The 19,778-nt window shown below is 43.1% G+C and overlaps 1 protein-coding gene across 1 annotated transcript in view; it reads left to right on the plus strand.

Annotated features, from left to right (window-relative positions):
- Window positions 1-19,778, plus strand: part of SPG11 (SPG11 vesicle trafficking associated, spatacsin) — a 100,396-nt gene that overhangs the window by 78,983 nt on the left and 1,635 nt on the right. Inside the window, exons 29-39 of the mRNA XM_037744117.1 lie at window positions 274-488; window positions 1,235-1,979; window positions 10,036-10,175; window positions 11,300-11,498; window positions 11,892-12,029; window positions 13,700-13,833; window positions 14,840-14,947; window positions 16,389-16,557; window positions 17,816-17,904; window positions 18,111-18,266; window positions 19,461-19,612. Of these exons, the coding sequence (XP_037600045.1) occupies window positions 274-488; window positions 1,235-1,979; window positions 10,036-10,175; window positions 11,300-11,498; window positions 11,892-12,029; window positions 13,700-13,833; window positions 14,840-14,947; window positions 16,389-16,557; window positions 17,816-17,904; window positions 18,111-18,266; window positions 19,461-19,612 (2,245 nt within the window). The remainder of the gene's footprint in view (window positions 1-273; window positions 489-1,234; window positions 1,980-10,035; window positions 10,176-11,299; window positions 11,499-11,891; window positions 12,030-13,699; window positions 13,834-14,839; window positions 14,948-16,388; window positions 16,558-17,815; window positions 17,905-18,110; window positions 18,267-19,460; window positions 19,613-19,778) is intronic.

Consider the following 19,778-nt stretch of genomic DNA (forward strand, 5'->3'; position numbering starts at 1 on the left):
CGTGCCTGTAATCCCAGCTACTCAGGAGGCTGAGGCAGGAGAATTGCCTGAACCCAGGAGGCGGAGGTTGTGGTGAGCCGAGATCGCGCCATTGCACTCCAGCCTGGGTAACAAGAGCGAAACTCCATCTCAAAAAAAAAAAAGAAAAGTAGCTTTTTGGTTTTCCTTTGACTACATTAAACATGTATATTTTCCCCCTGATACATATTACTCTTGAAATGCTGTAGTGGCATTTATTAACTAAATGTTTATATTCTCTCCTCTTTGGCACAGGTCCAGATGTGAAGAAACTGTGTGTCCTTTGCCAAATTTTGAAGGATACATCCATAGCCATTAATCTTAACATTATTACCAGCTATAGCATTGAGAATTTTCAGCATGAATGTAGATCTATTTTGGAAAGACTGCAGACAGATGGACAGTTTGCTTTGGCCAGAAGGGTAGCAGAATTAGCTGAGTTACCTGTGGACAACTTGGTTATTGAAGAGGTATCATTGGTCTTTTAAGTTATTTAAAATCTTAGCTCTTAAAATCAGCATTAAACAGTAAATCAGATGAGATACATAATTTATAGGAGATGAGGCCTTTTTTACTTTGGACACACACATTACTTTCAGAAATGGATGAGCCTGCAATTCCCATTGAGAAATGTGTGCTGCAAATGTAATGTTAGTTTGCAAGATATGCTCCAACTATTTTCCTTTGAATAGACTTAAATATAAGGGGGGCTTCCACTTAAACCCCATTCAGTGGGATGAATCAAGAATTGTTTTTCATACCATAACTTTCCAGATAAAATATCCAGGATCATCTGTAGCCAAATCTCTATTCTCTGATTTGATTTGGTTTTAACAAGTATGATAAAGCCAGGTGCAGTGGCTCATGCCTGTGATTCCAGCACTTTGGGAGGCGGAGGCAGGAGGATTGCTTGAGCCCAGGAGTTCAAGACCAGTCTGGGCAACATAGGGAGACCCTGTCTCTACAAAAAAATTAAAAATTAGTCAGGTGTGATGACACACACCTGTGGTCCCAGCTCCCTGGGAGGCTGAGGTGGGAGGTTCTCTTGGGTCCAGGAGGTTGAGGCTGCAGTGTGCTATGATTGTCCCACTGCTGTCCAGCCTGGGTGACAGACTGAGACCCTATCTCAAAAAAAAAAAGAAAAAAAAAAGACAAGTATGATATACTTAGGGAACATTAGCATTAAGGCTAAAATCTGCTTTGTTAAATTTCACAGATAACACGGGAAATGCAGACCCTAAAACACATTGAACAGTGGTCACTAAAACAAGCAAGAATTGACTTCTGGAAAAAATGCCATGAGAATTTTCAGAAAAATTCAATTTCAAGCAAAGCAGCTTCTTCCTTTTTCTCAGCTCAGGCCCATGTGGCATGTGAGCACCCAACTGGACAGAGCAGCATTGAGGAGCGCCATCTGCTGCTCACCCTGGCAGGGTACTGGCTTGCTCAGGAGGACCCGGTGCCTCTGGACAAGCTGGAGGAGCTGGAGAAGGAGATCTGGCTCTGCCGCATCACCCAGCACACACTTGGAAGAAATCAGGAAGAAACAGAGCCCAGATTTTCTCGACAGATCTCAACTAGTGGTGAACTTTCCTTTGATAGTTTAGCCAATGAGTTTTCCTTCTCCAAGTTGGCTGCTCTGAACACATCAAAATACTTAGACCTTAACAGCATTCCATCCAAAGAGACATGCGAAAGTAGACTGGATTGGAAAGAGCAGGAGTCACTAAACTTTTTGATTGGGCACCTACTGGATGATGGCTGTGTGCATGAAGCAAGTAGAGTATGCCAGTATTTTCATTTTTATAATCAAGATGTCACCTTGGTGTTGCACTGCAGAGCACTGGCCTCAGGAGAAGCTAGTGTGGAGGATGTGCACCCGGAGATCCATGCTCTCTTAGGAAGTGCTGAGCTGCTTGAGGAAGAAGAGCCTGACGTTCTCCTAAGGAGAGTCCACAGCAGTAAGTGAAAGAGAGCAGACGGCCCAGATCTTAAATGGCACTGTTGGCACTGTCTCTAAGAAGGAAGGGTCCCTCGTGGCAGAATAGTTATACAAAGTTAAGGGGACAACAACTTTTTTCCAGGTAATCTGTAAACTAGATAATAACTAGTCAATGAAGTAGAAAGACGTTATGTCTTTTAAACTAGCTATGTTTCAAAGTTAGAGGGAATGTATCTGATTTGTAGCTAGTTCAGTGAAATGTATTCTATACATCTGTAAATTTAATCATTTCCAGTCTTAATAGTATATAGAAATTTTTTTTTTTTTTTTTGAGATGGAGTTTTCGCTCTTATCGCCCAGGCCAAAGTGCAGTCGTGCGGTCTCAGCTCACTGCAACTTCCATCTCCCAGGTTCTCATACCTCAGCCTCCCAAGTAGCTAACATTACAGGTGGCGCCACCACACCCAGCTAATTTTTGTATTTTTAGTAGAGACAGTGTTTCATCATCTTAGCCAGGCTGGTCTCGAACTTCTGAGCTCAGGTGATTTGCCCTCCTTGGCCTCCCAAAGTGCTAATTTTTTTTTTTTTTTTTTTTTTTTTTGTATTTTAGTAGAAACAGGGTTTCAACATGTTGGCCAGGGTGGTCCCAATCTCTTGACCTCGTGATACCCCTGCCTTGGCCTCCCAAAGTGCTGGGATTATAGGCTTGAGCCACTGCGCCAGCCCCAGAAATATGTTTTTTTATGTTAACTTTATATTCTGTGACTTTGTTAAACTTGCTTATTCTAGATTTCTTGTAGATTCCCCGAGATATTCCACATGGACAGTGATGTCATCAGCAAATAGAGACAGTTGTATTTCTTCCTTTCCAATCTGTGTGCCTTTTATTTCTTGTTCTTGCTTTATTGCACTGATTAGGCCTTTCAGTACTGTGTTGGATAGGAGTGGTGAGAGTGGACATCCGTACCTTTTTACTGACCTTAAAGGGAAAACATTTGGTCTTTCATCATTAAGTATGGTATTAGCTGTAGGTTTTTTAAGATATTTTATCATGTTGAGGAAGTTCCCTTCTATTTCTGGTTTGCTGAGAATTTTTACCATGAATGTTTGAATTGAGTCATGTTATTTCTACATATGTTGCTTGGATCATGTGGGTTATTTTCTTTAGACTATTAATATGGTAGAGTACATTAATTGATTTTTTAAAATATTGAGCCAATCTTGAATTCCCCATTTAAATAATCCAATTTGGTCCTGGTGCATTATTCTTTTGATTTTTTTGCTGGAATCAGTTTGCTGTTTTGTTAAAGATTTTTACATTTATGTTCATGAGGAATGTTGATCTGTCATTTTCTTTTTTGTACCATTTGGTTTTTTGGGGTGGTTTTTGTTTTTGTTTTTTTTGAGAAAAAATCTTGCTCTGTCGCCCAGGCCAGAGTGTAGTGGCGCAGTCTCAATTCACTACAACCTCCACCTTCAGGGTTCAAGTGATTCACCTCCCTCAGCCTCCCAAGCCAACTGGGATTACAGGTGTATACCACCACACCTGGCTAATTTTTGTATTTTTAGTAGAGATGGGGTTTCACCATATTGGCCAGCCTGGTCTTGAACTCCTGACCGCAAGTGATCTACCCACCTCGGCCTCCCAAAGTGCTGGGATTAAAGGCCTGAGCCGCCAAACTAGGCCTTTTTTTGTACTGTTCTTTTCTGGTTTTTGTATCAAGGTAATGCTGGTTTCATGAGATGGAAAGTATTCCCTACTCTTTTATTTTCTGGAAAACATTGTGTAGAACTGGTGTTATTCTTCTTTAAATGCTTAGTAGAATTTAGCAGTAAAACTACCTGAGACTAGAGATTTCCATTTTGGAAGATTTTAAACCACAAATTCAATTTCCTAAATAATTATGGGACTATTCATGTTATCTTTCTCATCTTGGGTGAGTTTTTGCATTTTGTGATTTTCTTTTTAATTTTTTTCTTTTGTTTTGTTTTTGTTTTTGAGATGGAGTTTTGCTTTTGTTGCCCAGGCTGGAGTGCAATGGTGCAGTCTCAGCTCACTGCATCCTCCACCTCCCAGGTTCCAGCTATTCTGCTGCCTCAGCCTCCCAAGTAGCTGGGATTACAGGCATGCCCCACCAGGCCCAGCTAATTTTGTATTTTTTGTAGAGATGGGGTTTCTCCATGTTGGTCAGGCTGGTCTCAAATAACAGACCTCAGGTGATCTGCCTGCCTCGGCCTCTCAAATTGCTGGGATTATAGGTGTGAGCCACTGCACCCGGCCTGCATTTTGTGATTTTCAAGGAAAACTTTTTCTTCCTGCTTTTTGGGTTATTTGAACATTTTTTAGTCTTCCATTTTATTGTGATGTTGACTGTGCATCTTTGTATAGTTTTTTTTTTTTTTTTTTGAGATGGAGTCTCGCTGTGTAGCCGAGGCTGGAGTGCAGTGGCGCCATCTCAACTCAGTGCAACCTCTGCCTCCTGGGTTCTGGTTCGAGAGATTCTCCTACCTCAGCCTCCCAAGCAGCTGGGATTACAGGCACGAGCCACCATGCCCAGCTAATTTTTGTACTTTTTAGTAGAGAGGGGTTTTACCATGTTGGCTAGTCTGGTCTTGAACTCCTGACCTCGTGATCCACCCACCTCGCCTCGGTCTCCCAAAATGCTAAGATTACAGGTGTGAGCCACCGCGCCCAGCCAGTTTGTTTTTTTAGAGACAACAATGTACTTTGTTAACTTTTCACAGTCTACTTAGAATCAATATTTTACCACCTCAGCTAGAATGTAGGAGAAATCTTAGCACCATTTAGTTCATTTTACTCTTCTCCCTTCACATCCTCCTTGTTTTTTACTATTTCTGCATACACTGAAAACCTCATTAAACAATTAGGTTTTTGTTCTTAACCAAAAAATATATATTAATAAACCCCAAAGAATAGTCTATCATATTTACAACTTTTATTGTTCTTTTATCATTCCTTATGTCCCAGGTTTCCTTCTGGTTTCTTTTGCCTTGTGGCTGAAGGACTTCTTTTAGGGCTGTCTGCTGGCAACAGATTCTCTTAGGGTTTTGTTTTTGTTTTTTAATAAATACTCAGTTTTTCATCATCTGACAATGTCTCTATTTTACCTTCAGTGAGCAGTGTTCATGCCACTGCACTCCAGCCTAGGCAACAAAGCGAGAACCTATCTCAATAAATAAATAAGAAAATTAGTTCTTTTCTTTCAGCACTTGAAAATGTTGTTTCACTTGCTTTTGGCCTCCCAGGGTGTCTGATGAAAAATCTGCAGTTAATTGAATCATTGTTGATCTGTATAAATAGAGCATATTTCTCTGGTTGCTGTGAATATGTTTTTCTGTCTTTGGTCTTCAGCAGTTTGATTGTAATGTAACTGGATATGTATTTCTTTGGCTTTATTCTCTTTGAGGATCACTGAGCTTCTTGAATATGTAGGTTTATGTATTTCACCAAATTTGGGTAGTGTTCAGCCATAATTTTTTCAAATATTTTCTCAGCACCACACCTGTTCTCCTCTCCTTCTGGAACTTCAAGGACATGAATTTATAATTTTTGTTATCGTCTCATGAGTCCTTGAAGTTTTGTTGTTTTGTTTTTGTTTTTGAGACAGTCTCACTCTATTGCCAGGCTGGAGTATAGTGGTGCAATCTCGGCTCACTGCAACCTCCACCTCGCAGGTTCAAGCGATTCTCCTGCCTCAGCCTCCTGAGTAGCTGGGATTACAGGCACACGCCACCACACCCCGCTAATTTTTGTATTTTTAGTAGAGGTGGGGTTTCACCATATTGGCCAGGATGGTCTCTTGACTTTGTGATCGGCCTACCTCGGCCTCCCAAAGCGCTGGGATTACAGGTGTGAGCCACCGCACCCGGCTAATTTTTTTTTTTTTTTTTAACTTTTTTTCTCTCTGTTGTTCAGATTGGATAACTTCTGTTAGTCTCTCTTCAATTTCACTGACGTTTTCCTCTGTCATGTCCATTCTGCTATTGAATTTTCTATGATTTTAAAATTTCAGTTACAGTCATGCGTTGTTAACAATCAGGATACCTTCTGAGAAATGCATTGTCGGGTGATTTCGTCACTGTGCAAACACCATAGAGTGTACTTATACAAACGTAGGTGGTATAGGAACCTAGGTGGTATACCACCTATGCTAAATGGTATATAGCCTGTCATTCCTGGGCTACAAGCCAGTACTGCATGCTACTGTACTGTAGGTGACTGTAACACAATGGTACATATTTGTGTATCTAGACATGTCTGAACATAGAAAAGGTGCAGTAAAAATATGGTATAAAGATTTTTTAGCTTCAGGAAATAAACAATTGGAGATTTTCACTTAAAAATAAGATTTTTTAAAATGGTACAATTTGTAAAGGACACTTAACGTTAATGGAGCTTGCAGGACTAAAAGTTGCTCTGGGTGTCACTAAGTGGTAAGGCAATGTGAAAGCCTAGGATGTTACCATACATTACTGTACATTTTTATCTAAAAATGAAGTAATTGTACTATGTCACAATGACTGTGACGTCACTAGGTATAGGAATTTTTCAGTTCCATTATAATCTTACAGGATCACCACTGTATTTGCAGTCTGTTATTGATGGAAACATTGTTAGCCAGCACGTAACTGTATTTCTCAGTTCTAAAATTTTCATTTTGTTCTTCATACCTTCTATTTATTTGCTGAGACTTTCCATTTTTCTGTTTGTCTCAAGAGCATTCAGAATTGCTTACTGGAACATTTGTATTATAGCTGCTTTAGTCTTTGTCAGATAATTTTAACATTTGCATCATTTTAATGTCTTTTCTTACGTGAGTTGAAGTCTTCCTGCTTTTGTTTTATGCTGAGTAATTTGGGGTTGCATCTGGACATTTTGGGTTTTTTTGTTTGTTTTCTTGTTTTCGTTTTTTGAGATGGAGTCTCACTGTCATCCAGGCTGGAGTGCAGTGGCACAGTCTCACTCACTGCAACTTCTACCTCCCAGCTTCAAGCAATTCTTGTGTCTCAGATCCCCGAGTAGCTGAGATTACAGGTGTGCACCACCATACCTGGCTAATTTTTTTTTATTTTTAGTAGAGATGGGGTTTTGCCATGTTGGCCAGGCCTCAGGTGATCCACATGAGCCACCACAACTAGCTGCATCTGGACATTTTGAATAGTGTATTATTCAAATATGCTATTTGAGACTGTGGATCTTACTTAAATCCTATGAAGGATGTTGATATTTTTTAGCAGACAGTTGACCTGGGTAGGTTCAGGCTGAAGTTCTAAACCACTGCCTGTGTGCTGTGATTTCAACATCAGTTCCGTTTCCTTTGCTGTACTATTCAGAGCTGTCCTGTGTGAGCACACCATCCACTGGTCAATCTGTGACCTTGGTAGTGATCTATCCATTAATTCCATTCTCAGAGGCTTTGACATGCTAGTTAGGATCAAAGCCATACACGTGTAGTCCAGGAGTGAGCCCTGTAGTTCATAAAAATTTATTGGGTTGCTTTCCCAGGGCTCTGCCAGGTAATTTCTGGTTCCCTGAGGCTTCTCTTTTCAGTTCTTTGGCCAAAAGCTAAAAGTTTAGTTACCCCCACTCTGTCTTGCATTTCCCTGACTATCCCTGCATCCAGGGCCAAGCAACAGGAGGTTAATGCAAAAGCAACAGGGGTCTACTCTGCCCTCCTGAGACCAGAGTGCCTCTGCTCAGAAAAGAAGGCTCCCCTGAGAGCTTTAGCTCTTGCCACTTGGCATTGCAGCCTCTGCCACCACTGGCAGTGGCTTGCTTGGGAGCCAGGACAAGGAAGAATTGGAATTAGGAGTTCCTCTTTCCACTCTTCAAACTGGTACTGGAGAGCTGCTAGAATTCGCTTTGTCTTGCACTCACACTTCATCTCAGCCCTTAGTTCTTAGGTTTTAGGCAGCACTGCATTCAGGCTAGAGCTTGCTAGAATGGCGGAAATGATAATTCTGGTCATCTTCAATTTACCTGCTACTTTTTACTTTTCAGAGCCCTTATATAGCTGCAACTTGTATTGTGTCCAGGTTTTGTATTAAATTCAGTGGGAGAGACTCAATCAATAAGTAGATTGAGCTTATTCCAACTTACCTAGAACTGAAACTCCCAGTGAAAAATTTAACCAGGGGAATAACATGGTTTGAACTGCATTTTATTTATTTCCTCTTTAAGGGTTTTTTTGTTGTTGTTGTCATTGTTGTTTTTGAAACAGGGCCTCACTCTGTTGCCCAGGCTGGAGTGTGGTAGTGCAAACATGGCTCACTGCAGACTCAACCTCCAGGGCTCAAGCAATCCTTCTGCCTCAGCCTGCCGAGTAGCTGGAACCACAGGTGCACACCACCATGCCCAGCTAATTTTTAAATTTTTTGTAGAGGTGGGGTCTCACTGTGTTACGCAGGCTGGCCTCAAACTTTTCAGCTCCAGGGTTCCTCCCACCTCAGCCTCCCAAAATGATGGGATTTCAGGCATGAGCCACCACCTCTGGCCTACAGCACTTTTTAATAGTATTTTAAAATAAAAATTAGTAAGTGTGTAGTATAGCAAATCACATAACGCAGAAATGCATAAAGTAAAAAGTCAGTTCAGGTTGGGTACAGTAATCCCAGCACTTTAGAAAACTGAGGTGGGCGGATCACCTGAGGTCGGGAGTTCAAGACCAGCCTGGCCAACATGGTGAAACCTCATCTCTACTAAAAATACAAAAAATTAGCCAGGCATGGTGGCGCACACCTGTAAACCCAGCTACACAGAAGGCTAAGGCAGGAGAATCACTTGAACTCAGTAGGCAGAGGTTGCAGTGTACCAAGATGGTGCCACTGCACTCCAGCCTGGGCGACAGAGTGAGACTTCATCCAAAAAAAAGCCAATTCAACAGTACTCTGACTAAATTTCCCGGAATAACCATGTTTTACTTGCTTGGTATGCATTTTCTACTTATAGGCACACACATAATGTTTGTTTTTTACAAAAATGAGATTACTTCATGTTGACCTTCCTTTTTTCCCATCAGTACGTATAGATTGACCCCCTTCTTTCTAATGGCTGCAGAGTATTCCACTATACAGATGTACCAAGCTTTGACAATGCTTTATTGATACTTAAATTTTTCTACTTTGTTTTTGTCATTAGAAAGTGTAATATGGATATTACTGTTTTTTCTGATAGAAACTCTTTATCAAATTACTATCTTCTGTTTGAAGCTAAGAGCTTTCTTTTTAAATAACAAATCAGGAATGGATTTTAATTTTACTCTAAATAAAAGCATATTTGCAGGTGGGTGCGGTGGCCCATGCCTGTATTCCTGGCACTTTGGAAAGCTGAGGCAGATGGATCAGTTTGAGGCCAGGAGTTGGAGACCAGCCTGACCAACATGGCATAACCTCATCTCAACTAACAATGTAAAAATTAGCCGGGTGTGGTGGTACACACCTGTAATCCCAGCTACTCGGGAGGCTGAGGCATGAGAATTTGTTGAGCCCAGGAGGCAGAAGTTGAAGTGAGCTGAGATCATGACAGTCTACTCCAGCCTGGCCAACAGAGTGAGACTCTGTCCTTATTTAAAGAAAAAAAAAAATTAAAGCATATTTGCATTTTAGAAATATGTCAGAGACTGATTGGGCGTGAGGGGCTGACAGCAGGAGACAGATAACAGCTTCTCAGAATACAGAGTGATGAAGGCTGGAACTAAGGCCACAGCTGGAGGGATGTCATGGAGTTAGTCAGCTATACTTGGTGACTTATTTGATATAGGAGAGAGAACATACAGAGGAGACTGGCAAACATCTTTGGTGCTGATCTCTAGAGCACTCATTAGGTGGCCTTGAGTCTTTATAGCATATGAGGTCTTTGAAGTATCCCAGGCTGGGATTTTCTGGAAGGCCATGAAAGAAGTTGAAGCGGGGCCCTGTTAGCAGTGTCCTATCCCCAATTGGAGTCATGGGAGTGCAGTGCAGGGAGCTTTGAGCAGAGAGGTAGAGCCATAGAGAGCTGGGGAGAGGCCCGAACCTGCCAGCTTAGAGCTCCTCAGACTTATATTTGCTTCCAGCCTCAAGTCTGGATAGTCAAAAGTTTGTGACATTGCCCTCCAATGATGAAGTGGTGACTAACTTGGAAGTGCTGACAAACAAATGCCTCCATGGGAAGAACTACTGTCGACAGGTCCTCTGTCTGTATGATCTTGCCAAGGTATGTGCTAAGGGGTTGGGCTTCTTCTGAGAGGGAGGGAAATGAGAAATTTTAGGTTGATTTTGTACATTGCCAAGTCAGCCTTTTAGATGATAATCATAACCTGGAAGGACAGTTTTGTCAGGATGTTGGCCCCCATAAGTTCATCTTTGGGGAATGGTAGGGAAGACACCAGGCCAGGTGCCAGGGCAATCTGACTCCTGGCTGCAGCTCAGCAAACCAGAAAGCTAGGGCAAGACATTTCACTTCTGTGAGCCTGTGTAATCATCTATAAATGATGATTTGACTATGAAGGGTCTTTTCTAGACTTAATATCTTAGGCTTTGCCTTATGATTGTTTGGAGCATTCCATATGGAATGTGATGACTATAAAGACAAGAGCCAGAGCAACCAGAAATTGTCTGTAGCTTTGTGCTGGTTGGGGGAGAAAAACAGTAGACTGGAAGTAGAAGAGCACAAGAGAAATAAAGCCAAACCCTAAAGTCCTTGTCTAGGAGAAGACTCACAGACTTCTTTGGAAATTGAGGGTTTTGCTGCTGCTCTGGGAATAATAAGGGCTCTTGCATTTGTCAGTGTTCCTACATTCCATAATATTTTAAAAAATCAAGCTAGGTGTGGTGGCTCACACCTGTAATCCCAGCACTTTGGGAGGCTGAAGCAGGTTGATCACTTGAGGTCAAGAGTTTGAGACCATCCTGGCCAACATACTGAAACCCCATCTCTACTAAAAATACAAGAACTAGCCAAGTGTGGTGGCAGGCGCCTGTAATCCCAGCTGAAGCAGAAGAGTTGCTTGAACCTAGGGGGCAGAGGTTACAGTGAGCTGAGATCATGCCACTGTACTCCAGCCTGAGTGATACACACACATACATACACACACACAAAATCAGTTTTCAGAAAGAGAGTCACCTGATGCTTTCTGAAGACAAGCCTTTCTTTTACCTGGATTTGGCTTTGGTGAAATGATGGAAAGGGTTAGAAAACAGTATTTGTTTTTTTTAAGGTTCCTGCTGAGGGTGAGGGGTCTCTGAGCTTGGAAAACAGGAGTCTGGCCACGTCAGATTTCAGAAGGGGCTGTCTTTTGCTTTTTCCTGGCTTCTAAAAATGGCTTGTCTTCCTCTTAGAAGTTGGGCTGTTCCTACACAGATGTTGCTTCTCAGGATGGTGAAGTCATGCTCCGGGAAATCTTGGCCTCACAGCAGCCTGACCGATGCAGACGAGCCCAGGCCTTCATCAGCACCCAGGGCCTTAAGCTAGATACTGTGGCTGAACTCGTGGCAGAAGAGGTGACACGGGAGCTGCTGACTCCATCACAGGGAACAGGTGCTGTACCCCCTAGGGATCCCCAACCTCTCTGACAGCATTCTCCAGTTCTCAGTGTTAAGGATTTGGATGTGGTGCTTATATTCATCCTGTATGTAGTTCTCTCAGATTTCTGGATTCCAGCGATGTATTTTGTTTAAATACAACAAAATTCAGCATGTTTTTTGTTGTATTGTAGTTGTTGCTTTCTATTTTATGATTACATTAAGAGTAGCTGTGGCTTTCTGAGCTAAAGAACCCCTGTCCTGTAAAATGACCAACAGGCCAAGGGTTTTGAGCTCAACAAGCAGAGAGCTGCAGAGCTCCATTAGCATTACCTCCTTGTGCCCATGCCTGGGCAGAGTGGGCCTCTTGTGATAAAACCAGCACCTGTCTCCACACTTCCCTGTACAGGACATAAGCAGATGTTCAGCCCAACAGAGGAAAGCCACACATTTCTTCAGCTTATCACTCTGTGTCAAGACCGCACATTGGTAGGAATGAAGTTGTTGGATAAGATTTCCTCCGTTCCCCATGGGGAATTGTCTTGCAGTAAGTTCTTGGCCTTTTTCTTATATATTTTGGGTCTAAACAGGTCTCAAAAGTCTCCCAGTCAGTCTCTCACATTCAGTTTGGATCCTTGTTCCTGCTGTGAATACCGAGCCCTCCAGCAGGGGTTATAAGTTCTTGTTAGAAAGCCTTAACTTCACTGAAGAAAATTTGGAAAGTATGGATGAGTACCCCCCAATTTAAAATCATACAGAAAGGTAACCTTTACTCAACATACTTATTTCACTCCTACATTGCCCTGCAAAGTGAATAGTATTGTCCCCATTTCAGAAAGGAGGAAAACTTTACCTTAGGAAAGCTGATTGCATCTATTAAGTGGTGTTTGAACCCAGTCCATGGATTTCAAAGCTTGTTTATTTGCCATAATATCTAACTAATTATAGGCATTAGAATGTGTGGTAAGTTCTCTTTTTTAAAAAAATGACATTATACTCAGTATAGTTCTTTTTAACTTTATGAATATGCTGTCATTAATATTTTTCGTGACATTGAATATTATTCTATATAATGGCTAGACAGGATTTCTCTTCTATGTAATGAAAAATTGTATATTAGGGCAGGGAACAGTGGCCCACACCTGTAATCCCAGTGCTTTTGAGAGGCTGAGGCCAGAGGATAATTAGAGGCTTGGAGTCTGAGACCAGTCTGGGCAACATGGTAAGACCCTGTCTCTAAAAATAGTTTTAAAAACTTAGTAGGGCATGGCTGCACACACCTGCAGTCCCAGCTACTTGAGAGGCTGAAGTAGGAGGATCCCTTGAGCCCAGGAGTTGGAGATTGCAGTGAGCTCTGATTGCAACAAACACTGAACTCTCGCCTAGGCAAGAGTGAGATCCATCTCTAAAATAAATTTAAAAGTAAATAAAAATAGTCTTCTGTATCTCTTCAGTCCAATTCAACAATATTCACTGAGTGCCAACCATGTGCCAGACACTGTAAGCATCTAGGATATGGTACATAAGCAATCCCTTGAGCTCAGACTAGGATTTTAATACACAGAGCCAGAATGATGGGGTCAAGATAGATCTGGAGGAAATGTCTAAACGAAGGCCTGAAGGACATTGTCAGGGATGCTTAGTAGTCAGTAGGACCAGAGAGGGCCCTGCAGATGCAAAAGCCCAGAGGCTGCAGCATGTATTAAGGATAGAGAACCTTTTTCAGTCCTGACATTGCAGATATTTTTTCCCATTTGCCATTTAATTGTGCTTACAGTGATTAAAAAATACTATAATCTGTGCATGTCAGATCTTTCACTACTCTAGAAAGCCAGAACATCAAATGGTGATTGGGCCCTGAGACCTTCCACTGGGATACGAGCAGAGAATGCCCTCGGATTCATGTGGCAGGAACTCCTTTAGTTTTCTCTGCAGAAAGTTTCTCTATGTTTAGAAGGCAAGGGTGCTGTGTTCTCATTTTGGGGGCCCTTTGGGGATACAGTCACTATATGACTGTCTTTGAGGATTTTGCTATGACTGAGAATGATTTGAATGTCATCAAGGATCTGTGTCAGAGCTACAGCTGCTGAGTTTAGGGACCTCGAAGGGCTGGTGGGAGGGCCCTCTCCAGACAGGCCCCTTCTCCACCAGGCAGAGAGGTTGACAGTGGGTGGCCAGGGTTCATAATCCTATCTTAACGGTGCCTCACCCACCCAGCCACAGAGCTCCTGATCCTGGCACATCATTGCTTCACCCTGACATGCCACATGGAGGGCATCATCCGAGTCCTACAGGCTGCCCGGATGCTCACAGATAACCACCTGGCCCCCAGTGAGGAGTATGGGCTGGTGGTAAGTAGCCCCCTCAACTCCAGTCTCCATTCGGTAGAAACCTCTGAGAGGAGTAGAAAGGGTGGGGGCCGGTCCAGAGCTGATATAGTCTTAGGGAGTTGTGCCCATCTGGATACCATTACCTCCTTGAGAGTTGGCTGGACAGCCCAACCCTCTGCTCCAAGTTACGATTTCTGTCAGAACCAAAAGTTGCTCCAAAGGAGCAAAAGGGAGAAGATCCCTGCCAGGTTCCAGGTTCATCCCACCCCCTTGTCAGAATAGTTAACTTTTCTAGAGGGCTAAGACAGTGGCATTTTCCCCCAAAACAAGGTTTGGACTTTCCCCCTCTCTCTGAATTGAAAAGAGTTGGCAACTCAGTTCCCATGTGCCTCCCCAAATTCTCTGGGCTTGAGTAAGCCACTGGCCACTGTCATGAGTAGTGGTGAGAAGAGGAAGAGCACTTGCCCAGGAAAGTGGCATTTTAGCACTTGTCACATTTAAGGATAGCAAGGCCAGGTACAGTGGTTCATGCCTGTAATCCCAGCACTTCGGGAGGCCAAGGCAGGAGGACCACCTGAGGTCAGGAGTTCAAGACCCAGCCTGGCTAACATGGTGAAACCCTGTCTCTACTAAAAATACAAAAATTAGCCAGGCATGGTGGCACATTTCTATAATCCCAGCTATTCAGGAGGCTGAGGCAGAAGAATTGCTTGAACCGGGGAGGCGGAGGTTGCAGTGAGCCAAGATAGCACCACTGCTCTGGGTGACAGAGCAAGACTCTTTAAAAAAATAATAATAATACAGCAGAGAAGGGGAACAGCCAGTGATGGCCCAGTGACTGGCATTTCTGAATCCTCCAGAGGGTCCCTTTTGCGTACATGGGATGGAGCTAAGCGTGGTAACCTGGAAATTAGCTCTTCTCCTCCTGGAGCTTGGCATCTGAAAGCAACCACTGATGGTAGTGATCTGGCTCAGAGAACTCCAGACTCCAGGTAGTGCTGATGTGAGCTGCCTTCCCCCTTCACAGGTACGGCTCCTCACTGGCATTGGAAGGTACAACGAGATGACATACATATTTGATTTGCTGCATAAAAAGCACTACTTCGAAGTGCTGATGAGGAAGAAGCTGGATCCGGTAGGTAGAAAGTAATGAGCTCCAGGATGAGGTGTACTGCTGACAATTCAGGAGCCTCAGTTTTTCTTGGGAATAATCTCAATCAGGGTAGACTCTTGGGAAAATGGAGGGAAGAATTAGGGACCTTCCAAAGACACACAATATAACCAGTGCCTTCAGATTCTGGTTCAGATCAGGCAGTGAATATGCTAATGCTAAATACTGAAGAAAACAAGTTTGTCTTCCTCCACCTCAGCCTCTGTCACCTGCCTCTATAAATGCCTTCTCTGACAGGGACAAGAACCCTTTCTGAGCCAGGCTGAAAGTGGATTATCTAGCTCTAAGGTTGTTTGAGGGCTTTTAGAGTGGAGAATTTTCAGGAGACCGTGAAAAATTGTGCTGCTAAGAGCCAGGACAGGAATCGAATGCAAAAGTTTGGACTCAAAAGCTGTGGAGCCATTTATGATGAACAGGAAGGCAACTTGGATGCAAAGGCCTGACTTGGTTAGGTCTTGGGCTCTGGGAAGCCCATCTGTCCTCAGTGTGCTCTGTGACACCAGGCATATCCCTCAAAGTACCTGTTTACAGATCATTTGGCTGATTCATTGCTTCTGCTCATTTCACCTTTGGCTTCTGGGAGCAGCCAGGCAGGATTAAGAGACAAAGAAAAAGTTTTTCTTTAATACTGGGACAATTTCAGGACAGACCAAACTAGTCATCAAGCGAGGAGCAAGTCTTGAACATTAGGTGCATCTTCAAGATCCCCAAGAGGGTTTTTGAAATTGTTTTTGAGGCAGTTTTGCTTCTGCATTTAAATATTCTTTTAATAACTTTTTTTTCTGGTTACAAAAGTAATGCATATTCCGTGTAAGACACTCGGAAAACAGAACAACACAGAAAAAGCCCTCAATGTCTATCCATCATCTGGAGACAGTTACTAACAATTTGGTATAGGCCCTCTGCACATATACCCAAAAACATCTACATATAATTACATTTTTAAAAAACTTATACAGTGAAGATATGAAATACCCTGCTTTTCTCAGTTAAGTATATCATGAATATTTCCCAAAATCAAATCATCTCCTACGTATGTTTTAATGGCTACATGGTATTCTCTTGCCCTTATCTATCTGGATTGTTTCTGATTGTTTGCTATTAAATATCCCTGTTACATTCATCTTACCACTTTTCTCTGCGTATCTCTTTAGGGATAGATTCCTAGAAATGGCATTGTTAGATCAACATATGCAGGCATAGCCTTTGACACTCCCAACAGCAAAGAGGACCTGCCTGTTTCTCATACTCAAGATAGCATAAAACTTGTATTCGTTCTCACTTTTGCTTCTCTGTTCCTTTTTCTTGGCAGTTTTTAAGGAACTTAGAACCAGGTGACTCAGCCACTCCTGTCTGCTTTGCAGTCCCCGACTGACACCCTGCTGTTCTCTTTTATTCTGGGCAGAGTGGTACCCTGAAGACAGCCCTGCTGGACTATATCAAACGCTGTCGTCCTGGAGACAGTGAGAAGCACAATATGATTGCCCTGTGCTTCAGTATGTGCCGGGAGATTGGCGAGAACCACGAGGCAGCTGCCCGCATCCAACTGAAATTGATTGAGTCTCAGCCCTGGGGTGAGTGAGGTCACAGCAGCACTAACAGAACAGTGCTGCTAGCTGCGTAAAATTATTATTATTTTTGTAACTGTTGCCAGGCTGGAGTGCAGTGGCACAATATTGACTTACTGCCACCTCCACTTCCCAGGTTTAAGCGATTCTCCTGCCTCAGCCTCCCGCATAGCTGGGATTACAGGCGCATGCCACTACACCCAGCTAGTTTTTGTATTTTTAGTAGAGACAGGTTTTCACCATGTTGGCCAGGATGGGTCTCAATCTCCTGACCCTGTGATCCGCCCGCCTCAGCCTCCCAAAATGCTGGGATTACAGGTGTGAGCCACTGCACTTGGCCCTAAGTAAAAAAAAATTTTTTTTATTGCATTTTAGGTTTTGGGGTACATGTGAAGAACATGCAAGATTGTTGCATAGGTACACACATGGCAGTGTGATTTGCTGCCTTCCTCCCCATCTTAGAGCAAAGGACAAGAGCCCATGAGATTGGCTGTTAGAATCTTGAGGTGGATGGCCGGGCCTGACGCCTGTAATCCTAGCATTTTGTGAGGCCAACGTGAGTGAATTACCTGAGCTCAGGAGTACAAGACCAGCCTGGGTACAATGGTGAAACCTACTGCTACTTAAAAAAATTAGCCGGGTATGGTGGCACGCGCCTATAATCCCAGCTACTTGGGAGGCTGAGGCGAAAGAATCACTTGAACCCAGGAGGCGGAGGTGCAGTGAGCTGAGCTTGCACCACTGCACTCCGGCCTGGGCAGCAGAGTAAGATTCTGTCTCAAAAAAAAAAAAAAAAAAAAAAAAAAAAAAAACAAAAAAAAAAAAAAAAAAAAAAAAAAAAAAAAAAAAAAAAAAAAAAAAAAAAAAAAAAAAAAAAAAAATTGAGGCGGGTATGTCACTCATCAGGAACCCCACTTGGACAGACAGATGGAATGCAGACTCAGAAAGCATTTGCAACTTAGAATCGTACTCTTGGATCCACAGCCTGTGTATCCAGGGTATCATCCACCAGGAACCAACATGCATATTGATACCATGTAAACCTTCCCTGATGTTTCAGAGAAATGCGGGGCACAGTCTTACTCGAGTTAAGTTACAATAAGTCTGTGCATTTCTGGCCCATTAACCTTTATCTGAGTGAGGTGTTCCTGCCTCCCTGTGAACATGGCTGGGATGTTTTTATTCCAGCTCCCATCACGGGGTGGAATGAGAACAGTCTGCCTTGGACGTCAGACTCAGCAAATCATCTTTATTTCCCTTGCAGAGGACAGCCTCAAGGATGCGCACCAGCTGAAGCAACTACTGATGAAAGCCCTGACTCTAATGCTGGATGCAGCAGAGAGCTATGCCAAGGTAACCAAAGGCTTTTTCCAGACTGGCCTTGGGACTTACTGTCTGCAGTAGGAATTATTTTCTTTTTTCCTTGCGCTATTCCAAATGAAGGAGGAGGGCATCATAGGCCAACCAGAAACAGAAGGGGTCAATACCATTGTGAGAGGGTTCACACAGGAGGTGAAAGTCTTTCTCTACCTGTGCCTCTCTTCACCCTTGTCCTTCAGGACTCCTGTGTGCGACAGGCCCAGCACTGTCAGCGGCTCACCAAGTTGATAACTCTGCAGATTCACTTTCTGAACACTGGCCAGAACACAATGCTCATCAACTTGAGCCGCCACAAGCTGATGGACTGTATCCTGGCCCTACCTCGGTTCTATCAGGTGAGCAAGAAAGCAGAACTCTTGCCAGCACTGCTATTATCCTCTCTCCTATTATCCCACTCATGGAACCCAAAGGTATGGTCTCAGGGCTAATGACAGAACCAGGACAGTCCAGTTCTGACTTAACTTTCTGATGCTAACATAAAAAGGCAGTTTCATTTATTTCTTACCAGTACATTATTTGGGCAGGGGTTAGACAGTGGTAAGACAGTGCTGTCTGCTTTCGGTTTGTTGTTAGGCTAGCAGAGAGGCAGATACCTTTGGCCCTTGAGACCATCTGTCCCCAATCCCCAGGCTGCAGGCTGGTACTGGTCCATGGCCTGCTAGGAACAAGGCCGCACAGCAGGTGGGCAGCAGGCAAGCAAGCATTAACACCTGAGCACCACCCCCCGTCAGATCAGCAACAGCACTATATTTTCATATGAGTATGAACCCTGTTGTGAACTGCACATGCAAGGGGCTCCTTATGAAAACCTAATGCCTAATGATCTGAGGTGGAATAGTTTCATTCTGAAACCATCCCCTCCCAGTCCGCGGAAGAATGGTCTTCCAGGAAACCTGTCACTGGTGCCAAAAAGGTTGGGGACCACTGCCTTAAGACAGTTGAGGTTCAGAGTAATACTCTTGCTAGTGGTCCTGAAAGAACCTCCTAGCCCCATCAATTACAGAATGGCACACCCAGGTTAGTACAGGAAGTCAGGGAGATTGGTTCTAGCCCTTTAAATAAGTGGATTATCAGGGAATCAGCCCTTTCACTGTTCCTTATACTGCTGAGTTGATGGGAATAATACATTCTTCTTGAGCAGTTTCAATTCATTGTGAGGGGAAGATTAAAAACACTGAAAGAACCTGGGCATGGTAGCACACGCCTACAGTCCCAGATACACAGGAGGCTGAAGCAGGAGGGTCTTGAGCCCAGGAATTTCTAGTCCAGCCTGAGCCAACATAGTGAGAGACCCTGTCTCCTTTGTTAAAAAGGGTTTAAGGTAATTTGAGGCTTTATGGGAGGGAAAATGCCAAACACACACCAGACTTTTTACCACCTCTGATACATCGAGCCTTCTAACATAACTGGTAACAACCTGAGTCGTTCTCTACATGAGTATACAAGGTTGTTTTCTAGAACAGTTTGTTTTTTTGATTTTACATCGAATGGGCTCTGATAGTGTCCTCCTCGACTTCTCTCCTTTTAAGGCTTCTATTGTGGCTGAGGCCTATGATTTTGTTCCAGATTGGGCTGAAATTTTATACCAGCAAGTGATTCTTAAAGGAGATTTTAATTACTTGGAAGAATTTAAGCAGCAAAGGTTATTAAAGTCCAGTATATTTGAAGAGATTTCAAAAAAGTAAGTATTAAAACTTGACTGTAAACATTTCTCCTTTCCTCTGCTTTGAGGTGAAACAAGTGTAAGAATGTTATGGCTAAGTACACCAAGCCTTTAGATTGCATCTACTTAAAATGGCAATGTCAAGAATCCTTAGAAGGAAGAGTCTTTCAACAGATTTATGCAA

This window comes from Cebus imitator, unplaced genomic scaffold (assembly GCF_001604975.1).
Source record: "Cebus imitator isolate Cc_AM_T3 unplaced genomic scaffold, Cebus_imitator-1.0 Scaffold9, whole genome shotgun sequence".
Classification (NCBI taxonomy): Eukaryota; Metazoa; Chordata; class Mammalia; order Primates; family Cebidae; genus Cebus; species Cebus imitator.